General features: G+C 37.5%; 1 protein-coding gene across 1 annotated transcript in view; it reads right to left on the bottom strand.

Moving 5' to 3' along the window:
• Positions 1-25,215, bottom strand: part of STK3 (serine/threonine kinase 3) — a 293,448-nt gene that overhangs the window by 208,619 nt on the left and 59,614 nt on the right. Inside the window, exon 4 of the mRNA XM_061123688.1 lies at positions 18,219-18,333. Coding sequence (XP_060979671.1) covers positions 18,219-18,333 — 115 coding nt within the window. The remainder of the gene's footprint in view (positions 1-18,218; positions 18,334-25,215) is intronic.

Genomic DNA, 25,215 nt, shown 5'->3' with positions numbered 1-25,215 from the left:
GTGAAATCAAACCCCATACCTGCCAGGTGAGTGACCCACAGACTGGAGAACAGTAATACCAAAGAAGTTCTCCCACTATTGTGAAGGTTCTGAACCCCACGTCAAGATTCCCCACCTGGGGATCCGAAAAAGGGACTGGGAATCCCCAGGGAATCTGAACTTGAAGGCCAGCAGGATTTAGTTATAAGAACTTTCACAGGACTGGGGGAAACAGAGACTCCAGTCTTGGAGGGCACAAACTCACTCTCAGGCACACCAAGATGCAGAAGAAAGGAGCAGTGACCCCGCAGAAGACTGAACCAAACTACCTGCTAGTGCTGGCGGGTGGCCTTTGGAGGCGTGGGTCGGCAGGGGCTCACCCCAGGGACAGGGGCAATGGCAGCAGTAGTCCAGGAAGGTCCCCCTGGGCATAAACCCTCCTGGAGGTCACCATTAACTCTACCACAGAGCCCAGAGAGCCCAGGGCTGGGTCCCCTCAGGCCAAACAACTACAAAGGAGGGAGCACAACCCTACCCGTCAGCAGATAATTGGATTAAAGCTTTACTGAGCAAAGGCCCCGGCCACCAAAGCAATTCCCAGTTTTTCCCACCACCAGTCCCTCCCATCAGGAAGCTTACACAAGCCACTTAGCCTCCTCCATCAGAAGGCAGACAGAAGAAGCAAGAAGAACCACAGTCCCACAGCGGCTACAACAAAACCACATTACAGAAAGTTAATCAGCATGAAAAAGCAGAAAGTTATGTCCCAGATGAAGAGACAAGATAAAACCCCAGAAAAACAGCTAAATGAAGTAGGGCTAAGCAACCTTCCAGAAAAAGAATTCAGAATAATGATAGTGAAGATGATCCAGGATCTCAGAACGGAGAAGATGCAAGAAATGTTTACCAAAGACCTAGAAGAACTAAAGAACAAACAAACAGAGATGAATAATACACCAGAAGGAATCAATAGCAGAATAACTGAGGCAGAAGAACAGATAAATGACCTGGAGGAGAGAATGGTGGAAATCATTGCCACAGAACCGAATATAGAAAAAAGAATGAAAAGAAATGAAGACAGCCTAACAAACCTTGGGGACAACATTAAACGCACCAACATTTGCATTATGGGGATCCCAGAAGGAGAAGAGAGAAAGAAAGTGAGAAAATATTTGAAGAGCTAATTTCAAATTATCCTAATTTCCCTGAAAATTTCCCTAATATGCAAAAGGAAATAGTCAACCAATTCCAGGAAGCACAGAGAGTCCCAGGCAGGATAAACCCAAGGAGGAACACACTGAGACACTCTGTAACCAAACTGACAAATACTAAAGACAAAGATAAAATACTAAAAGCAACATGGGAAAAACGACAAATAACATACAAGTTGAACTCCCATCAGGCTATCAGCTGATTTCTCAACAGAAAATCTACATGCCAGAAGGGAATGTCACGATATATTTAAAGTGATGAAGGGGAAGAACCTACCAAGAATACTCTACCCAGCAAGACTCTCATTCAGATTTGGTGGAGAAATCAAAAGCTTTCCAGACAAGCAAAAGTTAAAAGAATTCAGCTTTACAGCAAAAATCAACTTTACAACAAATGCTAAAGGAACTTCTCTAGGCAGGAAACACAAAAGAAGGAAAAGACCTATAGAAAATAAACCCAAAACAATTAAACGGTAATAGGATTATACATATTGATAATTACCTTAAATGTAAATGTATTAAATGCACCAACCAAAAGACACAGCCTGGCTGAGTAGATAATACTTCTGCATGTATACACTTCCACTTACCACATCACTCTGCTTGACTCCCCAAATTCTATGTAATTATTTTATATTATTAGGTTAACCATGTTCCCATTATGGCTTACAACTGTAATTATCTTTGTTTTTTGGTCTGGCTATTGACTGCGAAAACTGGTAAACATCTTTTACTATTGTGATTATGTAACTATTACTCACTTAATACCACTGCATCATGACTAATCAACAGAAAAATAACAGAATGTATATCACCAAAACTACCATTTTAAAAAGAGACCTGTAGTCACTTTTTAAACCCAGATGCATATCAGAAGTACCTTGGAATTTTTTGAAAAATAAAATAGTAATAATAATTCTATATATAGTACTTACTATTAAGGAAACAAACCTAAAAATGAGACATAGTTCCCCTTTCATGTGCCACAGACAGATAACTATATATATTATATTATCAAATTTCAAGTTTTAACTTGTACCTTGAATTTTCATAAAGTTTTGAAAACTATCTGAGCAAAACCCACCCTACATAGTCTTTTAAGCCCTGGATCAAATCTAATTTCTTTCAAAAAAGGACCCTTTATTCCCAAGTGAGGATTTATCTGTCCAGTGATGATAATGGCAACACCAACAACTTAACACTTACTGAGTATTTACCATACTTGCCACACTACAGGTATCATTTCATTTAATACCCACACACAATAATAGATGGTAGGCACCAACAAAAATTTACTGAGAATCTGTTATTCTGCCCTTGCCTTCATGGTGGGAAAAGAAGGGAACAGGAACAAATAATTATGGTATTAAGCAATGCCAGGTACGATAAGATTAGATACAGGAGCACTCCAGGACAGCAGTATCTAAGGTGATTATAAGAACCAGTACTGCATCAGAACCAGTACTCTTAAAGTAAAATTCAAATCCTACACTCTAACCCTCAAGGCCTTGAACGATACAGTTCCTGTAGCCTTGACAATCTCACCACACCACTCTCCCTTTTTAAGGAAGTCTTCACAGAGGAGGAGACTTTTGAGCTGCCTCTTAAAGAATGTACAAAGTTTGTCAGGAGACCAAAGAGGAAAAGAAATACTAGATATGTGTAAATGAAATGGGCACAAAAAATGAATGAAGTCTAGTACCAGTTCTTTGTGTCCGAATATGCAGTGTGCATGGGAAAACAGTGCAAAATGGCAAAGATAGGTTAAGGTTAACTCTGCTTTATGTGCCTACATACTTTTAAATGAAAAGACGGTACGATCATACCTGAACTTTTAAGAAGGAAACTGTGACAGCAGCCTTCGTCTAAAGACTAGAAGCAGAAAAGCTACTGTGGAGAATTTAATAATAAAACCATTTATAGTAGTAGTAGTAGATTTGCAGTACTAGCTAATAGATAATAAACTTGCTTAAAATCCCAATGGATTTTTTTAACTTCTTATTTCATGTTGGAGTATAGCCAATTAACAAGGCTGTGACAGTTTCAGGTGGACAGCAAAGGGATTCAGTCATGCATACACATGTAACCATTTCTCCCTCAAACTTCCCTCCTATCCAGGCTGCCACACGACACTGATCAGAGCCCCCTGTGCTATACAGTAGCTCCTCGTTGGTTATCCATTTTAATTACAGCAGTGTGTACCTAGTCCATCCCAAACTGCCTAACTACCCCAATGCATTTTTTTAGTCAAAATTTCTAATTTTAAGATGAAGAGATGCCAAAGCATACAGTTAAGCAGGAAGCCACCGAAAGCAAAATCCAAAATCCTTTCATAATTCAAACTGAAATTGCCCCCCTCAAAAAAAAAAAAAAAAGAAGAAGAAAAGAAGCTGTCACATGAACATGCCCTCTAACTCAGTAATTTCATTTCTCAGGATGTAACCAATGGTGGAACAACACACGTGCACCAATCAGCTCGGTTCAGTTGCTCAGTCCTGTCTGACTCTGCAACCCCATGGACTGCAGCCAATACATACCTACAAAAGTTTCCTTCAACTTTGATTACAACATAAGTTGGAGCTCATTTTATCCAAAGTACTGAAAAAAACACATTCTGTTACATACACACAGACCTATATACTGATATGGGAATATCTCTGAGATACATCAAAAGTTGAAAAAAAAAAAAATTCATCTCCTGGCTGGCTCGCCAAGAAAAAAAATAAAAGAAAAAGAAGTCTAAAAAAAAAAGGAAAGGAAAGGAAAGCAAAGTATAGAACACCACACATGCAGTATGAATCTCTTGTTTAAAACAAAATATGATAAAAGACCTAAACGTAAGGCCAGAAACTATTAAACTCTTAGAGGATAACTTAGGCAGAACACTCAATGACATAAATAAAAGCAAGATCCTCTATGACCCACCTTCTAGAGTAATGGAAATAAAAATAAACAAACAAAAAAAAAACAAGTGGGACCTAATTAAACTTAAAAGCTTTTGCACAGCAAAGGAAACGAGAAACAAGGTGAAAAGGCAACCCTCAGAATGGGAGAAAGTGATAGAAAAGGAAACAACTGATAAAGAATTAATTTTCAAAATATACAAGCAGCTTATACAACTCAATACCAGAAAAGCAAACAACCCGATCAAAAAGGGGGAAAGGGACCTGAAGAGACATTTCTCAAAGAAGACATACAGATGGCTAGCAAGCACACGAAAAGATGCTCAGCATCGCTCATTATTAGAGAAATGCAAATCAAAACTACAATGCAATACCACCTCACACCAGTCAGAATGGCCATCATCAAAAAGTCTACAAACAATAAATACGGGAGAGAGTGTGGAGAAAAGGGAACACTCTTGCATTGCTGGTGGGAATGTAAACTGATACAGCCACTATGGAAGACGGTATGGAGACTCCTTAAAAAGCTAGGAATAAAACCATCATACGACCCAGCAATCCCACTCCCAAGCATATTCCCTGAGGAAAGCAATACTGAAAGAGACACGTGTACCTGAATGCTCACTGCGGCACTGTTTACAATAGCGAGAACAGGGAAGCAACCTAGACGTCCAACAACAGATGAATGGATAAAGACGCTGTGGTACATATCCACAACTGAATACTACTCAGCCATAGAAAGGAATACATCTGAATCTGTTCTAACGAGGTGGACAAAACTAGAGCCCCATTATACAGAGTGAAGTAAGTCAGAAAGAGAAATATAAATATTGTATACTGACATATATATGGAATCTGAAGAGATGGCACTGGTGAATTTATTTTCAGGGAAGTAAGGGAAGTAATGAAGAAACAGACATAGAGAATAGACCTATGGACATGGGAGGAGGAAAGGAGGGGAGAAGGGAAGATATATGGAGAGAGTAACATAGAAATATACAATACCATGTGTAAAATAGAGAGCCAACGGGTATGACTGAGGGAACTCAAACAGGGGCTCTGCTACAGGCTGAAGGCTGGGGTGGGGAGGGAGACAGGAGGGGGGTCTGGGAGGGAGGGGACATGGATGTACCTGTGGCTGATTCTTAGAGAACCACAAAATTCTGTAAAGAAATTATCCTTCAATTAAAAAAAATTTTTTAATGCATACACATGCACTGAAAGAAGCCCCAAGAAACTGGTACCTGACATCTCCTCCAGGAAGTAAAACTGAGGGATGAGTGAGTAGATGCTAAATTCCTCTTTTGTACTGTTTGGAATTTTTACAATGTGCTCCTATTACTTTTTTTCCCCTTTATTTATATTATTAAAATGGAAGGCATTTATACATTTGGTTAAAGGTATAAAGAATTATACAATTTTAAAAAGAGCTTCATCTAAAACTGTTAAAATTAGACTTGCTACCTAACAAGCTAAATTTCCATTTTCTGAAAACTAACTTACATTTCTTGATTTCCTAAAATTAAATAATATTTTACTGGATAAGACACAATGATCTTTTTATGTTTTTCTAATACTAGAGGATATCCACTATTTCAACAAATATAAAATTCTTAAATCAGTGATAAATCATTAAAAACTAAATACCATCTTTTTAATTTTCTGCCTTAATAGTAACAAAATACAGTTTACATTTGTGTAGAACTTTGCAGGTTACAAAATGCTCTGACACTCATCATCTTTGTTCCTCACAAGAAAACATTGAGGTAGGTAAGGCAAGTAATACGATATTAGGTCCATTTTAGGATTAGGCATCTGAAGTTAAAAGGAATTACACGGTGTATCCGGGGTCACAGAGCTAACATGTAACAAGCCAGGAACTGATGTCTGGTCTTCTGACGCTACATTCAAGGGTCCTTCCACTAAACCACATCATTCCAAATAACCACTGTCACGGTGTGCTAAGGGGTCAGGCTTATGACAGGGAGGGAGGGCTCACGGCAGGTCTGGCTGTGACAGGCAGTCTGCCAGGAGAGGAACATACAATATAAAAATAAAGTGCGTGAAAGTGGGCCTGACTTATGAAAGGGAAATAGAACTGGGAGAAATGCCAAGAAGTACAGCAACTAAGGTGAAGACTGGGCAGCTCACCAATTAGGGAAGCCAAGGAAATACCTCTGTAGGTTTACTTTACTTAGTTAAGGTAGAAGAGCAAGACTACTGGAGGGACTATATTGCAATGTGGAAAGATCATAAAGAAAAGCGTTTATAATCCAATCAAAAGACTTAGAAAAGATGTCATGGAGCGTGATGTGCACGACATATTTAATAAGAGTTGAGATGTGGCACATGATTGCTATGAAAAACTCTCGGGGTCTGATCCTACAGTGCATGGTCATTTTAAGGCTGTGGCTTGGAACTTTTAAGAAGCATGTGTGAAATAACTTAGAACTCAATCTCACTCTACAGGAGACACCAAATAAGGAGCAAGAATTACTTTCCACACAAAAGGATTCTTTCTTCTAAGATTCTAGCATAGAACTGAACAGCAGTACCCGTTTAGGGTGAGAAAATCCTTGTCAGGAGAAGGGGCCATGGACACCGGAACTAAAACCAGGGTTAGGTCACCATGGTCTGAATGAAACCACCGCTCTGTGATCCTGAAAAGCAGACTTACATGAATTCCTAGAGCAAACACTTATTGCTGACCCAGCAGAAGCAGGCTCCTTGAGATACATGATCCCAGCTGTCCCTTGCCGTACTCCACTATGACAAAGGGAGAAAAGGCTGAGGACCCCATAGTTTTAACCCTGAATATCACCAGATACCACTGTAACACTTAACATTCATTTTGGAAGTTATTTTAGAAGGAGGTGTGTGTGTGTGTGTGTGTGTGTGTGTGTTTTATTCTTGGAACATTTAGTTTTGATTTTAGGTTTGATAAATACATACAAATACCTGTTATTTTTGCCATTCTAACACTCATTCACCCTTCTCCTGCTGCTGCTGCTAAGTCGCTTCAGTCGTGTCCGACTCTGTGCAACACCATAGACGGCAGCCCACCAGGCTCCCCCGTCCCTGGGATTCTCCAGGCAAGAACACTGGAGTGGGTTGCCATTTCCTTCTCCAATGCATGAAAGTGAAAAGTGAAAGTGAAGTCGCTCAGTCATGTCCAACTCTCAGCAACCCCGTGGACTCCAGCCTACCAGGCTCCTCCTGCTAACATACCCTCATTTCCCTTGAGGGAATCACCATTTCCCCACCTTCAGACCACGCACTTCTAGCAGTCAGTTCCATCCTTGTTCCAGGTCAGACACATGTCCTAGATCTAATCCAATTACTGCATCACATTCCAATGGCCACAGAGAAAGGCACATGACTCATTCAGAACCAGTGAGGTACAAGACTCCTGGATTTCAACTAGAAAGGTATAACCGAGCAGCCGTCTTGCCACTACAAGGCAAGAGTCTGAGAGTAGAATCAATACAGAGGTATTAGAACAAAGAGACAAGTCTAAGTAATTCCTTTCACTCTGAATCAAGCCATGCATGAAACCAGCCCTGCAAAGATTTTTAGTTATGTGTTATGTGAGTAAATAAATTCCCTTCCCGGCTCAAGCCTGTTTGAGGTGAGTTTTCTGTGATTTATAACCAAGAGCTGAAACCGATGTAGTAAATTTCACGTAGATACCAAAAAAGTGGGGAGGTTCCTGGAAAAGAGGTTTGTACAAAGCACAAACCATTGACCAACTCTAGAACTGCTATAGGTTACTCCAGATATTTAACAGTATGAAATCTCTGAAGCTGATTTCTATTTTCTGCCACCAAACAAAAGGGCTACAATAACTGGGGGTGGGAAAAGTAGAACAAAGAAGTCTTTTAAAAGGAACATGAAGGCCTCCTTTTTGCCTTCATTTTTCCGAGTACCACCTGCCCCAGCCAATAAATGTTTACTCCAAATTAAATTAACACTGCATTTAGATATCTCATTTTATAGAGCTCTTCGAATGTTTCAGCATTATTAGTTTTTATGATATACATGTTACATCAATACACAATGGTGACCAAAGCCTCTTGCTAAAAAATCAATGGTTTAGAGAAACCTGAGGGGTTAAGTAGCAATTTCTGGAATACCTAAATTTCAAAAGTAATTCTTAAGCTTACATGTAAGGCTTTATCTGAACATCCATGAAGCTTCAGATTTCAACTGCTCTACAATCAAAATTTCTCCCCTTCTTACTCCTCCTTTCTTGGGGAAAACAATACATACATTTAATGGGTCTGTTAGGTATTCAACATGAGGAAAACACTGGAAAAAACAACAGAGCAACTCAGTAACTCCCTTCCACCCCTCACCACTCTCTCATCCCACCCAAAAATGGGAGTGTTGAGGGTATAAAATAGCCAAGGTTTTAAACAATAAAAAATTTATGGGATTCTTACAGAAAAACACAAATCTGCTCAATACAAAGTACGTACATTAGAAAACATAACTAGAATATTTTAGCCATTATTATATACAAAAGGGCAGAGAGGTTTTCTTTCATGAAATCTGGATTGCAGATGTCTGGCAAAAAAAAAAAAAAATTAATAATCTATCACAAAGTCCCACAACTAGTGATTCAAAATGAAAGCTTTCACTACTTACACCATATGTAAATATACATATATACTCGCTGCTTATAATCCCTTGATCTGAAGAGAAAGAGAACTGATACTCTACTGTGAAAATGGTCAGTGGGCAGACATTTTAAAATCCTTTCCCACATGAAAAGATTCCTGAAAAAGAGATCAGAAGACAACAGAAAAGCACTCAATATATATGGAGTTGTAAAGCCCGTATGAACTAGTATCTATTACACAAAGAGGGAACATGCAACAAAGTGATTAGGAAAGTCAAACATGAATTAGTCCAATAACACACAGGCAAACATAAACCCTAAAAAGAACTTTATGGAACAGAAATCCACACATCTCAAAAAGATGTCTATTATTAATGATGAAACAATACCAAATTTTGAAGCTCCAAGTATTAAACCTTAAATCAGTAAGAAATTGGTATGCCTTCACTAAGGGAAAAAAAAAGCTTGAAACAGTACATAATGAACATCAAGGCAGAATACATATTTTTAAAATGCAAACATATATCAAAAAGACTATTATGTATAAGGCGTTAATTCTAAGGGCACTAAAATAAAATATTCCAGCATGTTCTGAATAGCCACTGTCTGAGTCTATTAAACAAACTTTCACTGTACCTAAAAATGTAAGCTCTATCTCATGGAGCTTATGTGCCTCTCTTGAAAATAATTCAAGGTACCAATGGTGAATGCTAAGAGATTTTGTACTTGGTTCCATAGTCTTCTGTATTATTCTACTCAAACACATTATCTGATTAATGCTCACAATGCAAAGATACTTCCATCCATATAAGTGAGAAGGCAGGACAATGATGAGAATATCAGTGCAAATACATACAGGACTTTTTATGTACCAGGGACTGTTTCTAGCACTTTACAAACGTATAATCTTCAAAACCATTCAATGAAGTAGGGTGGTATTCTTATCCCATTTAGCGAATGAAAAAAATGAGTCACAGAAAAGTTAAGAAACTTGCTTAAGTTCACACAACCAGTATGTAGCAGAGCCACAATTCAAGACAGTCAGGCTCTACACTCTATGCTCTTAACTTTTACAGTTCGATTCCAGCAGTCGGGTATAATTTCAACCCTTTCTTTCCCTCTAATCTACTTTACCACTCTATGATTCAGTTGCTTGTCTGGAAAAATGGGGCTAATAACTGTTCTTACCTTACACAATTGTTCAGTCTTTACACAAGGATTAAATGCAACAGTCTATATAATATGCCTGGCACATACCAGTATTGCAGCAACGGTTCTTAAAACACCTATCAAATGTCTGGAGTTGAGAATCACCATAATACTAACAGCAAGAATTTACCAAAAAGAATGGTCTCAATGTGTCCTTCACACTTCTCAAGTGATGCCTAAAAAACCAGACTTTCACAATCACTGCCATTATATAACCAGTCCACCACAAGTCTTCAGGAAAATACACATATAGACAACTTAGGAACTGCTCTCTTCAGTCTGGAACTTCCGCTCCATTATTTTGTGTTCCCTCAATGCCCCCTCCCCCACTCCCACCCAATCACAAAAATACAGTTCATTCTGGTAGAAGCAGACACTAAAAAAATTTCTCTCCTATACCAAACTGGACATTTATTGTGTTTTAAGACCCAAACTTCACTTGGTATTTTCATGTCATTTTCACCTGCACATCAGGGTACGGGTACTCTAAAAGGTTTCAACCAGAATGCTCCTCTCCGTTTGTCTTCACCAAGGAGTGGCAAAACTATGGAGACTGAAAGAACAGCAGCAATTCTCCAGTCCAGGGTCTAGTGCTCATCAACATTTAAGTCTGCTCCTAATTTTTTGTTGTGACAACATTCTGGAACATTTCTCACCATCCGATCATGTTAGGGTTTCTCTTAAGGTACAGATGGAAGAGGAGAAACACTGGATGGTGTTTTCCCATGGTGCTTTCGTATTCAAGTTTACAACACTGCATCAAATTGTACTCCTCAAAGTAGCTGTATTAATTTAAACACCTAAGGGTATGAAAGTATCTATAGGGATGTGGGTAGGAAGGGGAAGAGAACATACCACTGATTCAGGTTCAAAAACCAATCTGAATTTGCAATTTGTTTAGTTCTCTGTCTTTCCTCCTTCTAAATTCCCATTAAACTGATAGGGAAAAAAAATTAATAAATAAACTGATAAAAGAATCAGCACAGGAGAGTATAATAAATTTGGAAGCATCTCTATGAAGAGTTCACAGGCAAGAGAAGGCAAGGAAGGGGTGATCACCAAGTAAACACTAAGGGGGTTCCCAGTTAGAACCACTGGGTAGAGAGGGCGGGAGTGAGAAGGGGAATGCAAAAGGTAGGCTAGCTTTTCCCCAGGAAGTGAAAAGAAGAAAAGAGAGCAAGAGTGAGCTCCTCATGCCTACTTTATACACAGAGATTACCTGCATCCTGGCATTCATCCCCAGGCCCCAGAAAAGGCAGGGGAGGGGAATGGCTGAAGAAACTGAACAAACCACCTCTGCAGACACTTCCTCCTAAAGCCAGATACCAGCCAGTTCATCTTAACATTATACCTGCCAGGCAAAAAGCATCGTCCCAATGTTTCCAATGAGAGCTAGTCAGCCTTTCCGGCGGTCATCCTCCATGGGGAAGACCAGGATCAAGCAAGTGAAGCAATAACCCCAGCAGAAATAGAGATGATGCAGGAAACAGTAAACAACTTTTTTCAAAACTTATTTTTCTTAGAGTGATTAGAAAAGATCATGCATCCATGTCTCAAGCATCAAGATGTTGTGAAAAAGAAATAACCAAAACCAAGAGAGTTCTTGTAAATTAAAACATAACTGCTGAAATAAAAAGTTCAGTTAGAAGAGTCAGAAAATAAAGTAGAAAAAAAGAAAAGAAAAAAACCCCAAAAGGAGGCAGAAAACCTGGGAGGAAAAATAAAAAGAAGAAAATTCAGGAGATTTCACCATCCAATGAATAAAACAGGGGGGAAATTATCAAAGAAATTTTTCCAAAGCTAAAGAAAGACACAAGTTTTTATCTGAAAGGAACTACTTAGTGCTAAGCATAACTAACAAAAAGGACTCAGGCACATCCTCATGAAATATCTTGATCTTAGTCAACATCAGAATAAAGAAAAAAAGTCTAAAAAGTTGTGAGGTGGGAGGAAACCTACAAATGAATAAGACTCTGACAGGCATTAGCTATCTAGAACATTAGCAACACTGGCTGCTAGAAGATAATACAGGAAAGCTATCAGAGCTCTGAGAGAAACTTAGTTTCAAGGTAAAATTCTACATAGGTTACTATCAACCAAGTTTGAAAGCAAAATAAAAGCATTTTCAGACAGAGAGGACTCAACTAGTTGATCTCTTAATTTTGTATCCTGAAAAAGACAGTTTAGGAAAAACACAGAACAAGAGTGAAAAGCCAAGGAAATAGGAAATACACAAGAAAATGGTGACACTAACCCAGGAGTCCAGTGAAAAGAAATTCCAGGACTGCAGCTGTATGGCAGACCTAAAAAGCAATGAGTCCACATTAGAACAAGAAATCAGGAAGATCCAAAGAATGTTTTCTCAAAGAAGAATCACACAAACTCCAGGAAGTAGATAAAATGAGTAAGAAGCTAGAAAACATTAGTGAAATGATAAAGATGGTATGTGCTACTTCTTCCAACATGGGGGGGGGGGGGGGGGGACAAAAAATCACGATCCTAGCATAGATCCATCAAACTAATATATGACAATGATTTTGAGCAATTAAGTTTGAGGAAAGTAAATCCATTTAAACCATATGCCAGGAACATTTTCCTTCAGGTGATCAAGAAATATGACACTGTACTTTTAAAGATGAAAATATAATTCTAGTATATCATTGTTTCCTCTTCCAAGATGTCCTTTGCCCTCTCTTCTCTGAGTCATTCATTCGTTCATTTACACATACAACAAATATTTACTCAGCATCCTACACGTCAGGCACTGTCCAAGGAGCGGGGACAGAACAGTGAACAAAGACAAGACCCTGCCCTTGGGGAGCCTGACTCTAATGACAGATGACTCCTCTTCCAAGATCATGTTAAAGCGTTCTCTCTCCTATGAAGCTTTCACTGAACTTCCATGTTAGGCTAAGTGCTTGTCTTGTACTTTCTCTAAAGAACTCCAACTCTTTACAGAATCAAATTTAGCTTTTTACATATGCATTACCTCAACCAGTCTGTAAACAATGCAACAGCAACATTTATTAGAGCTGTCTGCACCTCTAACACACAGCGCCAGGCCTAGATCAATAAACGCACTAGTAAAGTGCAAAGCACTGGACCAATGCTAATTATTATCAGGAAGCGGAAGACCCAGATTATAAAACTAGTTTCTGGAAGGACCAAAATTAAAATCCACAGTGCTAGGCTGAATTAAAATAAGTGGCCAAATGAAAACTGAGTCAGAGTGGGAGAGACCAACCTTAGGCATTTTCTTAGAACATTTCCAAACACACAACAAACATCTAAGACGTAGACTCTATTTCTTCCATATGTCAAGGCATAGCTTAACAATTATGTAAAGATCATTTTGAAAGCCTCTAATCAAATATACAATCTGTCTTTAAAAAGCTTCAATTTCACAGAATTGTCTATTTTTACTTTGCATAAATGCATAAATACTTGAAATGCATAAATGTTCAGAGGTTAAATGCATTTAACATAAAATACATTGGTTTTTAAAATGTCCTCATAAGAAAACCTTCAAAATCATTGCCATAAATATTTTATGTATTTATTCCCATAATTACTGGACTTTTTATTCTTTTTAAACTTGAAAACACTCAAAAAAAAAAAAAAAACGCAATGATTACAGTAACTTCCAGTAATAACAACATAAGGCAGATTTCTTTTTCATCAGCCAAATGAGGCCTATGGTTTGAGTTATCAGGATATACATTTGTAAAAATAAGCAAAAAATTTAATTTACATAAATATAACTTCTATAAAAATCAGGGAACTAATACAACAGATCCTGTTATTTCACACTTTCATAGGTTACTGATAAGCACATATACTTTCTTTGGTATATGATCATATCTGTTCAATAACCCACATCATTAATATTGAATAGTAGTAGCTATGAAAATTAACAATTTACCTGCAAAAATACAACACTAAATAGATGAGTTAGATTGTTTATATTCACAGAAGAAGCAGTCAAGGAATTGTTCCTGTTTCAGCTCAACAAACATTTATCAAGGTTGCTAGATGCCAGTAGCTATTCTAGGCACTTGTAATAGTTTCACGATGAACATATAAAAATTTCTACCCTTGAGAGGTTTATAGTAGGGGAAAGCAACTGCTAAAACTTTTCTCCTAAAGACTAAAAGCTGACTAATAATTAAATGTGATTTCCATGTACAGGAGAGCCACAGCAACGGTATCTACACATAGGTTTCACCAAATTCTAGTTTTAAATATTAGTTTTTTAAAAAGTCAGTTATTAAAGATACATGATACCAGGACATGAGTTGTATGCTGTGGGTCTGATCACAGAATCAGGAGTTTAACTCACATATACTTATTATAGATTAACTTATATATGGTATTAACTTATAAACCAAAAGATTCAATAAATTCTAACCAAATAGTGATTTCTACGCTAAATGCAACTAGAAGACTCAAACTTTTATCACCCACTGAAATATAAGAAAGTTTCACCTTCCGTCTCCCTCTAGTACTACCACCATTACCCGAACTACCATTTGTTATTGGCTCAACTACCAACAATCCAACCCCAAAACTCTTGCTACTCAGGCTCAGTTCCAATCACTGAGAGTTCTAATTAACCCTCAAATTGAATTCTATGCTTTTATCTTTTCCTAGGTATTTCCCAAAGAAAATGTCAGGGCATAAAACCTCTAAAATAGATTTTAGAAATTAAATTTCTAAAAAATTTTGAAATTCCTTAATATCTATGCTGACAATCAGATAACTGGTTTTTTGACTTTTAAAATGATACGTGAAGTACTCATAAAACTATTAGCAAACTGTCAAGCAAGCCTGCAAATGTAAGAAAAACACCACTACCAACAATAATAATAAAATGCAAAGGATAAGCACTAAAAATAAGTAAAAGAGCCAATACACAAACAATAATATGTTAGTCTATCCAGCTGTCAAAATATGTAAGATAATAACAGTAAAAATCCTTAAATAATGGCTGCTAGAATTTATTGTGCTCTTATGTAAGAGTGAATATGTAATAAATACTTAGCTAATTCATTAATCAACCAATTACCTGGGAAAACAGGGAAAGTTTCAAAGAAGAGGTGATAACTGAGCAAGTCCTTCATGGATGCAAACTCACTAGGCAAAGACTAGGGGTAAGGAAAAACACCCAAAGGTGGGGGAGCAGATGAGGCAAAAGCATATACCAAAACACTAAAACATGAACCCATTCCTTTATTCTAGGAACCCATTCTTACTGTGAAGCTGAAGTGACAAGTTATGAAACTGCACAGATAGGAGGGAGGTAATATATAAACAGTTTTATACTTCAGGCTAAAAACTTATTAACTTTTTTTAAAGGTATGTAACTTAATCAGGTTTTTTCTCTGTCTTTAATTTTTACATAAATATTTGATCAAAAAACCAACAGCACCTATGACATCTCTTATGTGTGGAATATAAAAAGAAATACAAATGAATTACTAGCAAAACAGAAACAGACTCACAGACTTCAAAAGCAAGCTTATGGTTGCTGGTGGGGGAAGGATCGGGGGACAGCTGGGGAGTTTGGAATGGGCATGTACATATTGCTATACTTAAAATGGATAACCAACAAGGATCTACTATGTAGCATAGAGAAGTCTGCTCAGTGTTATGTGGTAGCTTGGAGGGAAGAGGGGCTTGGGGGAAAATGGCTGAATCCCTTCCCTGTTCACCTGTTCCCCTGAAACTATCACAACGTTAATCAGCTATACTTCAACACACACACAAAAAAAAGATAGCAATAGAACTGAAAATCAAGAACAGTTCAGCCCTAATAAGATTTCTCTCAAAGACAAGAATAATTCTACAAAAACGGTGTTACTTAGGCGGTTTTCCAAGAGTCAATCCTCTTAAATAAAAAATGTAAAAGAAATTGCAAACCTAGAATTCTTTACCTAGCAAATGTATCATTCTAAAGTAAAGTGAGACCCAGAGGAATCGGGTGGAGAGGGAGGTGGGAGGGGGGATCGGGATGGGGAATACGTGTAAATCTATTGCTGATTCATGTCAATGTATGACAAAACCCACTGAAAAAATAAATAAATAAATAAAATAAAATAAAAATAAAGTAAAGTGAGATAACATTTTCATACAAGAAAAAAAAACCAAGGGCGATTTTATTACCATCATAAGGAAACACTAAAGAACACTGTTCAGGCAACTGAGAAATGCAAAAAAAGTATAAATTTAAACACCATCAAAAATAATAAGAAGAATTATTATTTAAACAGCCTTGTGCTGTTTAAAATGTACACAGAAATACAAGAAACAACAAAACACGTAACAAAAACCAAAACAGCATATAAAGCCTGAAAGAAAAATTTCCATACTGTTAGGAAAAGACAGGTTGTTCTGTGACCATGAAAACAATTAACTACTAGAGTGAGTGCTAACAGGTCAAGGACAGCTGTTTCACTGGTCACCTTTTTTGAAAGTCATGCCTCTGAAATTCAAACAATCAAGATTATCATTCCAGTGAACATTCCTAAAAAATAATCAAATATTAAACAGGATGATAACTACCCCCCTATACTGCCAACCTTCATAACAATGGTACTCTTTTTAAATAATACATAAATGAAGGAAAAGTAGCATAAGTAGTACACAATATTTTTGAGATTTAACAGGAGCTGCTATCAAGGCAATACCCAGAAAAAATATACGTACAGCACCTGAACCATCTCATGCAGTTCTGGATTCTTTTTTGTATTTGGGAATCAGATCCTTCCATACCTCCCCAGGCCCAAGGAAAACCAACTTGTGAGAATAATAATTAGACTATTTCAAATGTATGATCTCCAAACATGATAGGTGGAATCTGCTTTCTAAAAAAAAAGCGCAAATAGGGTAAAATCCTTCCTTTGATAATTGGTGAAGGAGATACCTGAGAATAATTATCCCATCCAAATCTACCTTTTAGAACTATAGTATACCTTCATGGTTTTTATTTATTAACCACAAGAAATAAAAGTATTTTTGTATACTTAGAATACATAGAAGATTGTATTCTTCCTATGTACTCAAAATAGTAACATTAACATTAAAAATAAATAAAATAGATTTTACACTACCTACAGTATTACTCCATATTTCTACTTGGTAACTTTAAATACCAAATGCACTGAGTTTAGCCCTGAAATGGTTTTAAAACACTTCTCTAACTGGAGTATAATTATTTTCAATTAAAGCATTGTCCTGCCACTCAGGAGTCATCTGATTTACATAAATGTTAGTTAAGCACCATAGAAATTCTAAAATATGTAATTAAAATGTCACAAATCACTTAATCCATTCTGTCAAAACAGGGCTTATTTTAACTTCTGTTTCACTTCCTTTAAAAGAAATCCTATTTACTTTATTTTCTCTAACAGAAAAAAAAAAAATTAGTAGGATAAACTTACAACGTACTTCCCCAATCAAACTTTAAAATGATTCTGGTTAACCACAAATTGACTCAAGTAGTTAAGTATTTTTCCGAATGTATTTTACTGAAACATGTCTGACAACATGTAGTAATGACATGTAGTAACTAGGATACTGTTTTACAGAATTACAAATTATTTCACTGATTTATTATTCTTAGTCATTCACAGATTTTAAAAAGGTCATTTTGGTCTTGTAAATTATCCAAGTTAACTAGGTGCATTGCTAGGCTAAAGTAAACAATTTTGTAAATAGCTCTTTTACTTAGGGTTAAAACATAGCCATAAAATTTATCATTAAATAACACATTCTCACTAAGCTGAATTTACCAGGAAAAAAAATTATAATTGAGCTCTATTCATTTCAAACATCCTGAGATATTTGGGGAAATAAGACAAAAATTGTTCTTCAGTTATTTTTAAGATTCAGAAACATAATACTTCAACTGTTTACCAACCATAGGTTATAATGCAAAAAAACTTATGGTAAAGAAATACCATAAATACTATGAAATAAAATTCTAGCCATAACTGACTGAACTCAAGTTAATAAAGAACATGCAGCACTGACTCCAAATGAAGAAGAGGAGTGCCACGGTGGTTTCTGGGTGACTAAACCAAAAATTATCCTAATAAATAAATTAAACAATCATATGACTCCTGTATTTGCCACACAAAGATCTGTGACTAACTCTCACACCTCATACTAGATCCTTTTACACTGTAAAGCCTTTTTTCACACTAATATTTTCCTTGTAACAAAACACTATATAGTCAGCTTCTAAAATATGAATCTTTAGAAATGAGATTGGCAAAACAATTTTAAAATACTTACTGTCTTGTTTCGTAATCTAATTATGTCTGAGACAGAGCCAGCTCCACAGTACTCCATGACAATCCAGAGATCTGTGTTCTTAAAGTAACTGCCATAGTACTTTACAACATATGGGCTGAAGAAAAATATATAGACAATTAAATTCAGTTAATTCTCAAAGAAAATTATTTCTTAATCCCAATGCAAAGTATTTTCAGCATTTCATAATGTTCCAATAAGTCAACTTAATGAGTAAACTATTATACATGGAATTGTCTCTATGTAGGGTACACCAACTATGTATAATTAGGCTTTAATTCATGGATGAAATTTAACAGGATTACAAACCAAAGGAGGTCCAAATGTTCTGAGTGATTCCCAAGAAAATAAAGCTTTGTTTTGGCAAAGAACATACTATTTAACATTAAGGAACAAATGAAAATATTTTCTTTAATTAAAGGATTTTAAACATAAGTCTTTAAAGGATTTTGTATCCAGTGAAATTAACACTCAACTTTATATTTCAATAAGGTCCCCCAATTTTTTAAACTCTCTTTTATTTTGACCTTTAAAATCCTAGAGAAAAATAATTATATATTTTTTGCTTCAAATTCAGATAATTAAAGTTATTGACAACTTAAAATATTTCTGAGCTGAGGTCTCAGGTTTTTTAGAGTAGAACAAACTATGTTTCTAACCAAGTTGCTTTTAGGAAGACTTAGAATGCGGCAAATGACCATCACATTATTAACGATATGCTATGTACAGTGATGTGTAAAATATCCTGTCCAACTCAAAAAGGCAGAATATCAACATTCACAGACTAAATAATAAGATGAAAAAATATGCTGCTGCTGCTGCTAAGTCATGTCAGTCGTGTCCGACTCTGTGCGACCCCACAGATGGCAGCCCAACAGGCTCCTCTGTCCCTGGGATTCTCCAGGCAAGAACACTGGAGTGGGTTGCCATTTCCTTCTCCAATGCATGAAAGTGAAAAGTGAAAGTGAAGTCGCTCAGTCATGTCCGACTCTTAGCGACCCCATGGACTGCAGCCTACCAGGCTCCTCCATCCATGGGATTCTCCAGGCAAGAGTACTGGAGTGGAATATAAGGAAGCATAGAGGAGTACACAGCTTAGCTACTATAAGAGCCCAAGGGTGGAAGTGACCATGGCAGAATCATGCTAGAGGACTTTGTAGAAATGGTGGGATTTGAATTATGGGAAGGGAAAAAAAAAAAACGTTAAAACTGCAAGATATGGGTGTATAAGAGAGATAAGAACATTTGGAAAAGAGAAAGACCATGAGCAAAGGCACAAATCAGAAGGGGTAAAAACCAAGAATGACATGTTTAAGGGACAACGTGTTCAACAGCTATTTCTATAGAGAAGCAGCTATCATGAAAAGTGGCATCAGTGTAAGATAAATAAGACACAGGAATCAAATAAGCAAAACAGAACAATAGAGAATGTAAAGTACTATAAAATCCAACATAAAAAAACTACCAAAAGAACAGATTAAGAGAATTTGGTCAGAGAAAGACTTCTCAGTAAAGTCTTTGCAATTTTAGCTGTCTTGAAGTCAAGGGTAGAGCTGACTGGTTGGAGCTTAAACTGAAACAGGACTAGAATTCAGTCCTGTTTTATCCCTACTGCTCCTCATTCCCTCTTGCACAAACTTGCTTTGGTGTCCTTGTCATAGTTTTCTCCCCCATTCTAATCTATGTTCCATATAGTTGACAGGTAACTTTCCTTTAAAACAAAATAAAAGCTAATCATGTTGCCTTCCTCATTTTAAAAAACCTCCAATGATTCTCCATTACCAAAGGGAAAAAGAACAGCCTCACATCACATACACGACCTTTCAAAGTCTACCCCTCTACCCACATCTCTCACTACTCCCCATCTCACAGCTTAAATTTGCAGACAACACTCAACTTTGCTAGGTGGAGGAACTGGAAAGTACTACCAAGAGTTCATAAATATTCACTAAAACATTTAAAAGTACTTCTTTATAAATGAATCTAAACTATAGAACCAGAACTGTAACTGATGGGAAACATAAAAAAGCATTCCTGACATACGCTTCCTTGGGGTGTGACTGCCTGTGGAGAAACGTCCATAGGATGTCCTGCTCTTATACCTGGCTACACACCAGAATCACCTGTGACCCAGGTCCCACACCTTAGAGCTTCTAACTAAATACGGCTCTTAAAACCTCTACAGGTGACTGATATACACCCACAGTCAAGCTTCACTCCGGAAGATAGATGGTGTATCCTTCAGAGAACTTCTTTAAATATTAATTTTCTTATTCAAAATCTTTAAAAGTGTTAAATTAGCCATGCATTCAAGATTATGTTCACTGAAAAGCACACAGAAAATATGTATTTTATCTTGCAATCTACACTAAGAAATCAGCAACTCTAAGGGTAGGTTTGACAGCTCCTACAAAAATCAGAGATTCTAAACTGGGCAGAAACCTAAAAGGGCAATTCCATCTCTTGAGGGATGAGTCAAGGCAACACCTTTGGGGAAAGGCAAAATTCTCTTCACGTGGCCCATTCTAATACACGGTCAGTTAGATGGACCAAAGTCCAACAATTCTGTATCATTTAAAATTGGCCTCAATAATCTTAACCCCGAAAAAATATTTAAGCAGATAGAAACAGCCACCTTAAGGACACATGCTCAAATACAGTTTCTATCATTTATCTCAACATTCATTCACTGACCTTCAACTCAAGCCAAGCATTAGACCACATAAACCAGACACAATTCTGCCTCTCCTATGGCACAAGGTAGCCTGGGATACTCAGGTATCCAGAAGCAAACCGACAAATAAATATGACTACTAATTGCGGTAAGAAAAGGACTGCTATGAGACAAACTGGATGAGATTTTATTTTGCATTCATTATTTCTGCTAGTAAAATTGTTCCTAGTTCATATGCAAGAATGGAATAGTGCAAAGGAAGCTGCTAGAGGAGAGTCTGAGCCCTTGATCCTCCATAACTGCTCACTTATAAGTAAAATGAGGGCTTCCCTGGTAGCTCAGCTGGTAAAGAATCTGCCTGCAATGCAGGAGACCTGGGTTCAATCCCTGGATTGGGAAGATCCCCTAGAGAAGGGAATGTCTACCCACTCCAGTATTCTGGTCTGGAGAATTCCATGGACTGTATAGTTCATGGGGTTGCAAAGAGTCAGACATGACTGAGTGACTTTCACACACTTTCCATGGTAGCCCCTGTCTTGGGAAGCACTGGAATATATGAAAAACTTTGAAAGTAGACATGGGTGAGCTTTTAACAACAAAGCTAGCATTTCACATGCTAGCCAGATTATGCTCAAAACCCTTCAAGCTAGGCTTCAACACTATGTGAACCGAGAACTTCTGGATGCACAAGATGGATTTAAAAAACGCAGAGGAACCAGAGAGCAAATTGCCGACATCCTATGGATCTTAGAAAAAGCAAGGGGATTCCAGAAAAGCATCTATTTCTGCTTCCCTGACTATATTAAAGCCTTTGATTGTGTGGATCACAACCAGATCACCTGGCCTGCCTCCTGAGAAATCTGTGTGCAGGACAAGAAGCAACAGTTAGAACCAGACATGGGACAACAGACTAGCTCAAAATTGGGAAAGGAGTACGTCAAGGCTGTATATTGTCACCCTGCTTATTTAACTTATATGCAGAGTACATCATGGGAAATGCCAGGCTGTATGAATCACAACCTGGAATCAAGATTGCCAGAAGAAATATCAACAACCTCAGTCATGCAGATGATAGGACTCTAACAGCAGAAAGAGAAGAGGAACTAAAGAGCCTGTTGATGAAGGTCAAAGAAGAGAGTGAAAAAGCTGGCTTAAAACTCAACACTCAAAAAACTAAGATCATGGCATCTGGTCCCATCACTTCATGACAAATAGATGGAGAAAAACTGGAAACAGAGACAGACTCTATCTCCTTAGGCTCCAAAATCACTACAGACAGTGACTGCAGCCGTGAAATTAAAAAACACTTGATCTTTGCAAGAAAAGCTATGACAAACCTAGACGCATATTAAAAAGCGGAGACGTCACTTTGCTAACAAAGATCCATATAGTCAAAGCTATGGTTTTTCCAGTAGTCATGTATGGATGTGAGAGCTGGACCATAAACAAGAATGACAGCTGAAGAATAGATGCTTTTGAACTGTGGAGCTGGAGAAGACTCTTGAGAGTCCCTTGGACAGCAAGGAGATCAAACCAGTCCATCCTAAAGGAAACCAACTCTGAATATTCATTGGAAACATTGATGCTGAAGCTGAAGCTCCAATACTTTAGCCACCCAATGTGAAGAGCTGACTCACTGGAAAACACCCTGATGCTGGGAAAGATTGAGGGCAGGAGAAGAAGGGGACGACAGAGGATGAGATGGTTGGATGGCCGTCACCAACTCAAAGGACATGAGCCTGAGCAAACTTTGGGAGATGATGAAAAACAGGAAAGTCTGGTGTGCCGCAGTCCATGGGGTCACAAAGAGTCGGACACGACTTAGCAACTGAATAATAATAAAACTGTTTACTCAGTTGACCCATTCCTTCCCACAGAAACCACAGTAAAGGCTCTTGCCCACATTTCCCTCTCTCACCATCTGCCTCCTGACTGACCCTGGTGTTTCCCCCCATGGGTCCTCCCTCTCTCACCCCATCCTTCTCGGATCTGTGTGTACAACAATCTATCTCCGGATATGCTAGTCTCATCATAACTGAATAATAATAAAACCTACATTTTAAAAAACAGATGGTGGCTTTGAGAGAGAGTAGAAGAAATAGAAAACAAATTAAAGAAAGATTTTCAAGGTCCACTCAATGCAATTCCTTATCTTATTGGATTATAGCTGTTTTACAGTGTTGTGTTGGAGAAGGAAATCGCAACCCACTCCAGTGTTCTTGCCTTGGAAATCCCATGGACACAGGAGCCTGGTGGGTTACAGTCCATGGGGTCACAAAAGAGTCACAACTAAACAACAATAACAATGTTGTACCAGTTTCTGCTATCCATCAGTGGGTCATCTACACATATACATATATCCCCTCTTTTATGGATTTGCTTCCCACTTAGGTCACCACAGATACACAACACTAATTTGATGATGATGTACACTGGCAAGTTAGAAGACAATAAGCAAGGTTTCTACTGCGTTTTACCCACTGTGTTTCCTTTCAGCTGCACACTAAGTATAAATTTAAGATTGACAAATTAAAAGATTAAAACTTCAAGCCAACACTTTGAAAAATTACAAACACAGACACAAAATCAGCTCAGAGAGTTCAAGACCTGGGACTTTAACTCAGTCTGTTTCCATAGACATAAATGTCATTCATTCATCATTCATTCATTACCATTTTAAACATCATCAACAAACATTCACTGAACAACATATAGAGTCCTGTGGCAGATGCTAGGGAGAAAAATAGGTAGACTTTAGGTTAGTGACAAACAAGAAAAGGCAGTCCAGGCAATGGGGAACCCATGAAGAGTTTATGCAAGAAATTAATACAAGCAAATAGCACTGAAGGAGGAATATCCAGTGCAAGACTGCCAGGGGTCAAAGGTGACAGAGTCAAAGCTGTGGGCAAGTCAGCTAACTGTACAATTATTTAGATATACTGACGTCTTTTTTTCAAACCACACATTGATTATTAAAGGCTGGAGAGGAGCAAAGAGAGCTTCCTTCAAAACACTAGCTCAGTGTTACTTATAATTTTAAGCAACATACAAAGTTTTAGTTCGGCCATAATGCCTAAGAATCTTGACTAAGCCACCGTATGGACTTATAGGACATATGAGAACCCAGCAATTCTGTGTATTCTTGGCATGGTCAAATACAACAGTTAAATATGACTTTGAAAATTCCAGTGGGTGGAGGGACAAGGAAGACACAAGTGAAATTACAGTATACACCGGGAAGCAAAAGTGAAACGCGATGCCTTGATAACTGGGGGAAACTCAGGAGGCAGTCTACTCCTTCTTCCAGTGCCATCCCCGTACCTCTCACTCTCCCGGCCCATTCACTTCCTTTCCCCTATTTAACACTTTCAGCCCAATGAAACTACACAGCACGCTTTTTTCTTTTTGCTTTCTTGGCCTTCTCTCATCTCATGCCTAATGTATCAATCCTTGCCACTCCTCTGTTTCCATTTCATAAACCCCCAAATTCTTGTCCTAAAGGTCTTCCTCTGTTATCACAACTCAAAATAGAAGTAGTGTTTTTAAAAAAAAAAAAAAAAGTGAGGGGAAAAGAAACAAGAAAAACCAGAGGGGGAAGAGAATAGAAAACTTTCCTTACCTTACACAGACACTACTTGTGGTACACATTATTATATTTGGACTGAATCATTCATTATATTTAAGCTTCTTACAGAGATTCAAATGTTAACTTTTCCTGTCTAAAAGGTAATTAAATTTGTATATTAACTTGAATTTTAACTTAATTGAAGAAAATCATGTTTTGTTAAAGGTATTTTTTTTAATAACAGGTTTAGATTAGAGTCACAACAAAACTGAGTGAAATGTAAAGAGATTTCTTATATACTGCCTGCCCCCCTCCAACATGTATAGCTTTCCCATTATCAACATTCCCTACCAGAGTGGGACATCTGTTACAACCGAAAAACCTATATTGACACACATCACTGTCAACCAAAGTCCATACTTTACATTAGGACTCACTCATGGTGTTGTACATTCTTTGGGTTTCAACTGTATACACCATTATAGCACCATACAGAGTAATTTCACAGCTCCACTTAAGCATTCCCTCCCTCCACCATCCTAACCCCAGGCAACCACCGATGTTTTTACTGTCTCTATAAGATTTTTCTGCCTGGCTGTCATATGGTTGAAATCATACAATATGTAGCCTTTTCAGATCCTCCTCTTTCATCAGTAATACCCAAACTTCCTCTATGTATCTTCATGGCTTGATAGCTCATTTCCTTTTGTATGTGCTAAGTCACTTCAGTCATGCTCAAC

The sequence above is a fragment of the Dama dama genome, chromosome 21 (genome assembly GCF_033118175.1).
Source record: "Dama dama isolate Ldn47 chromosome 21, ASM3311817v1, whole genome shotgun sequence".
NCBI classification, from domain to species: Eukaryota; Metazoa; Chordata; class Mammalia; order Artiodactyla; family Cervidae; genus Dama; species Dama dama.
The sequence above is the reverse complement of the archived record's forward strand: the minus strand, read 5'-3'. Positions and strand labels throughout refer to the sequence as shown.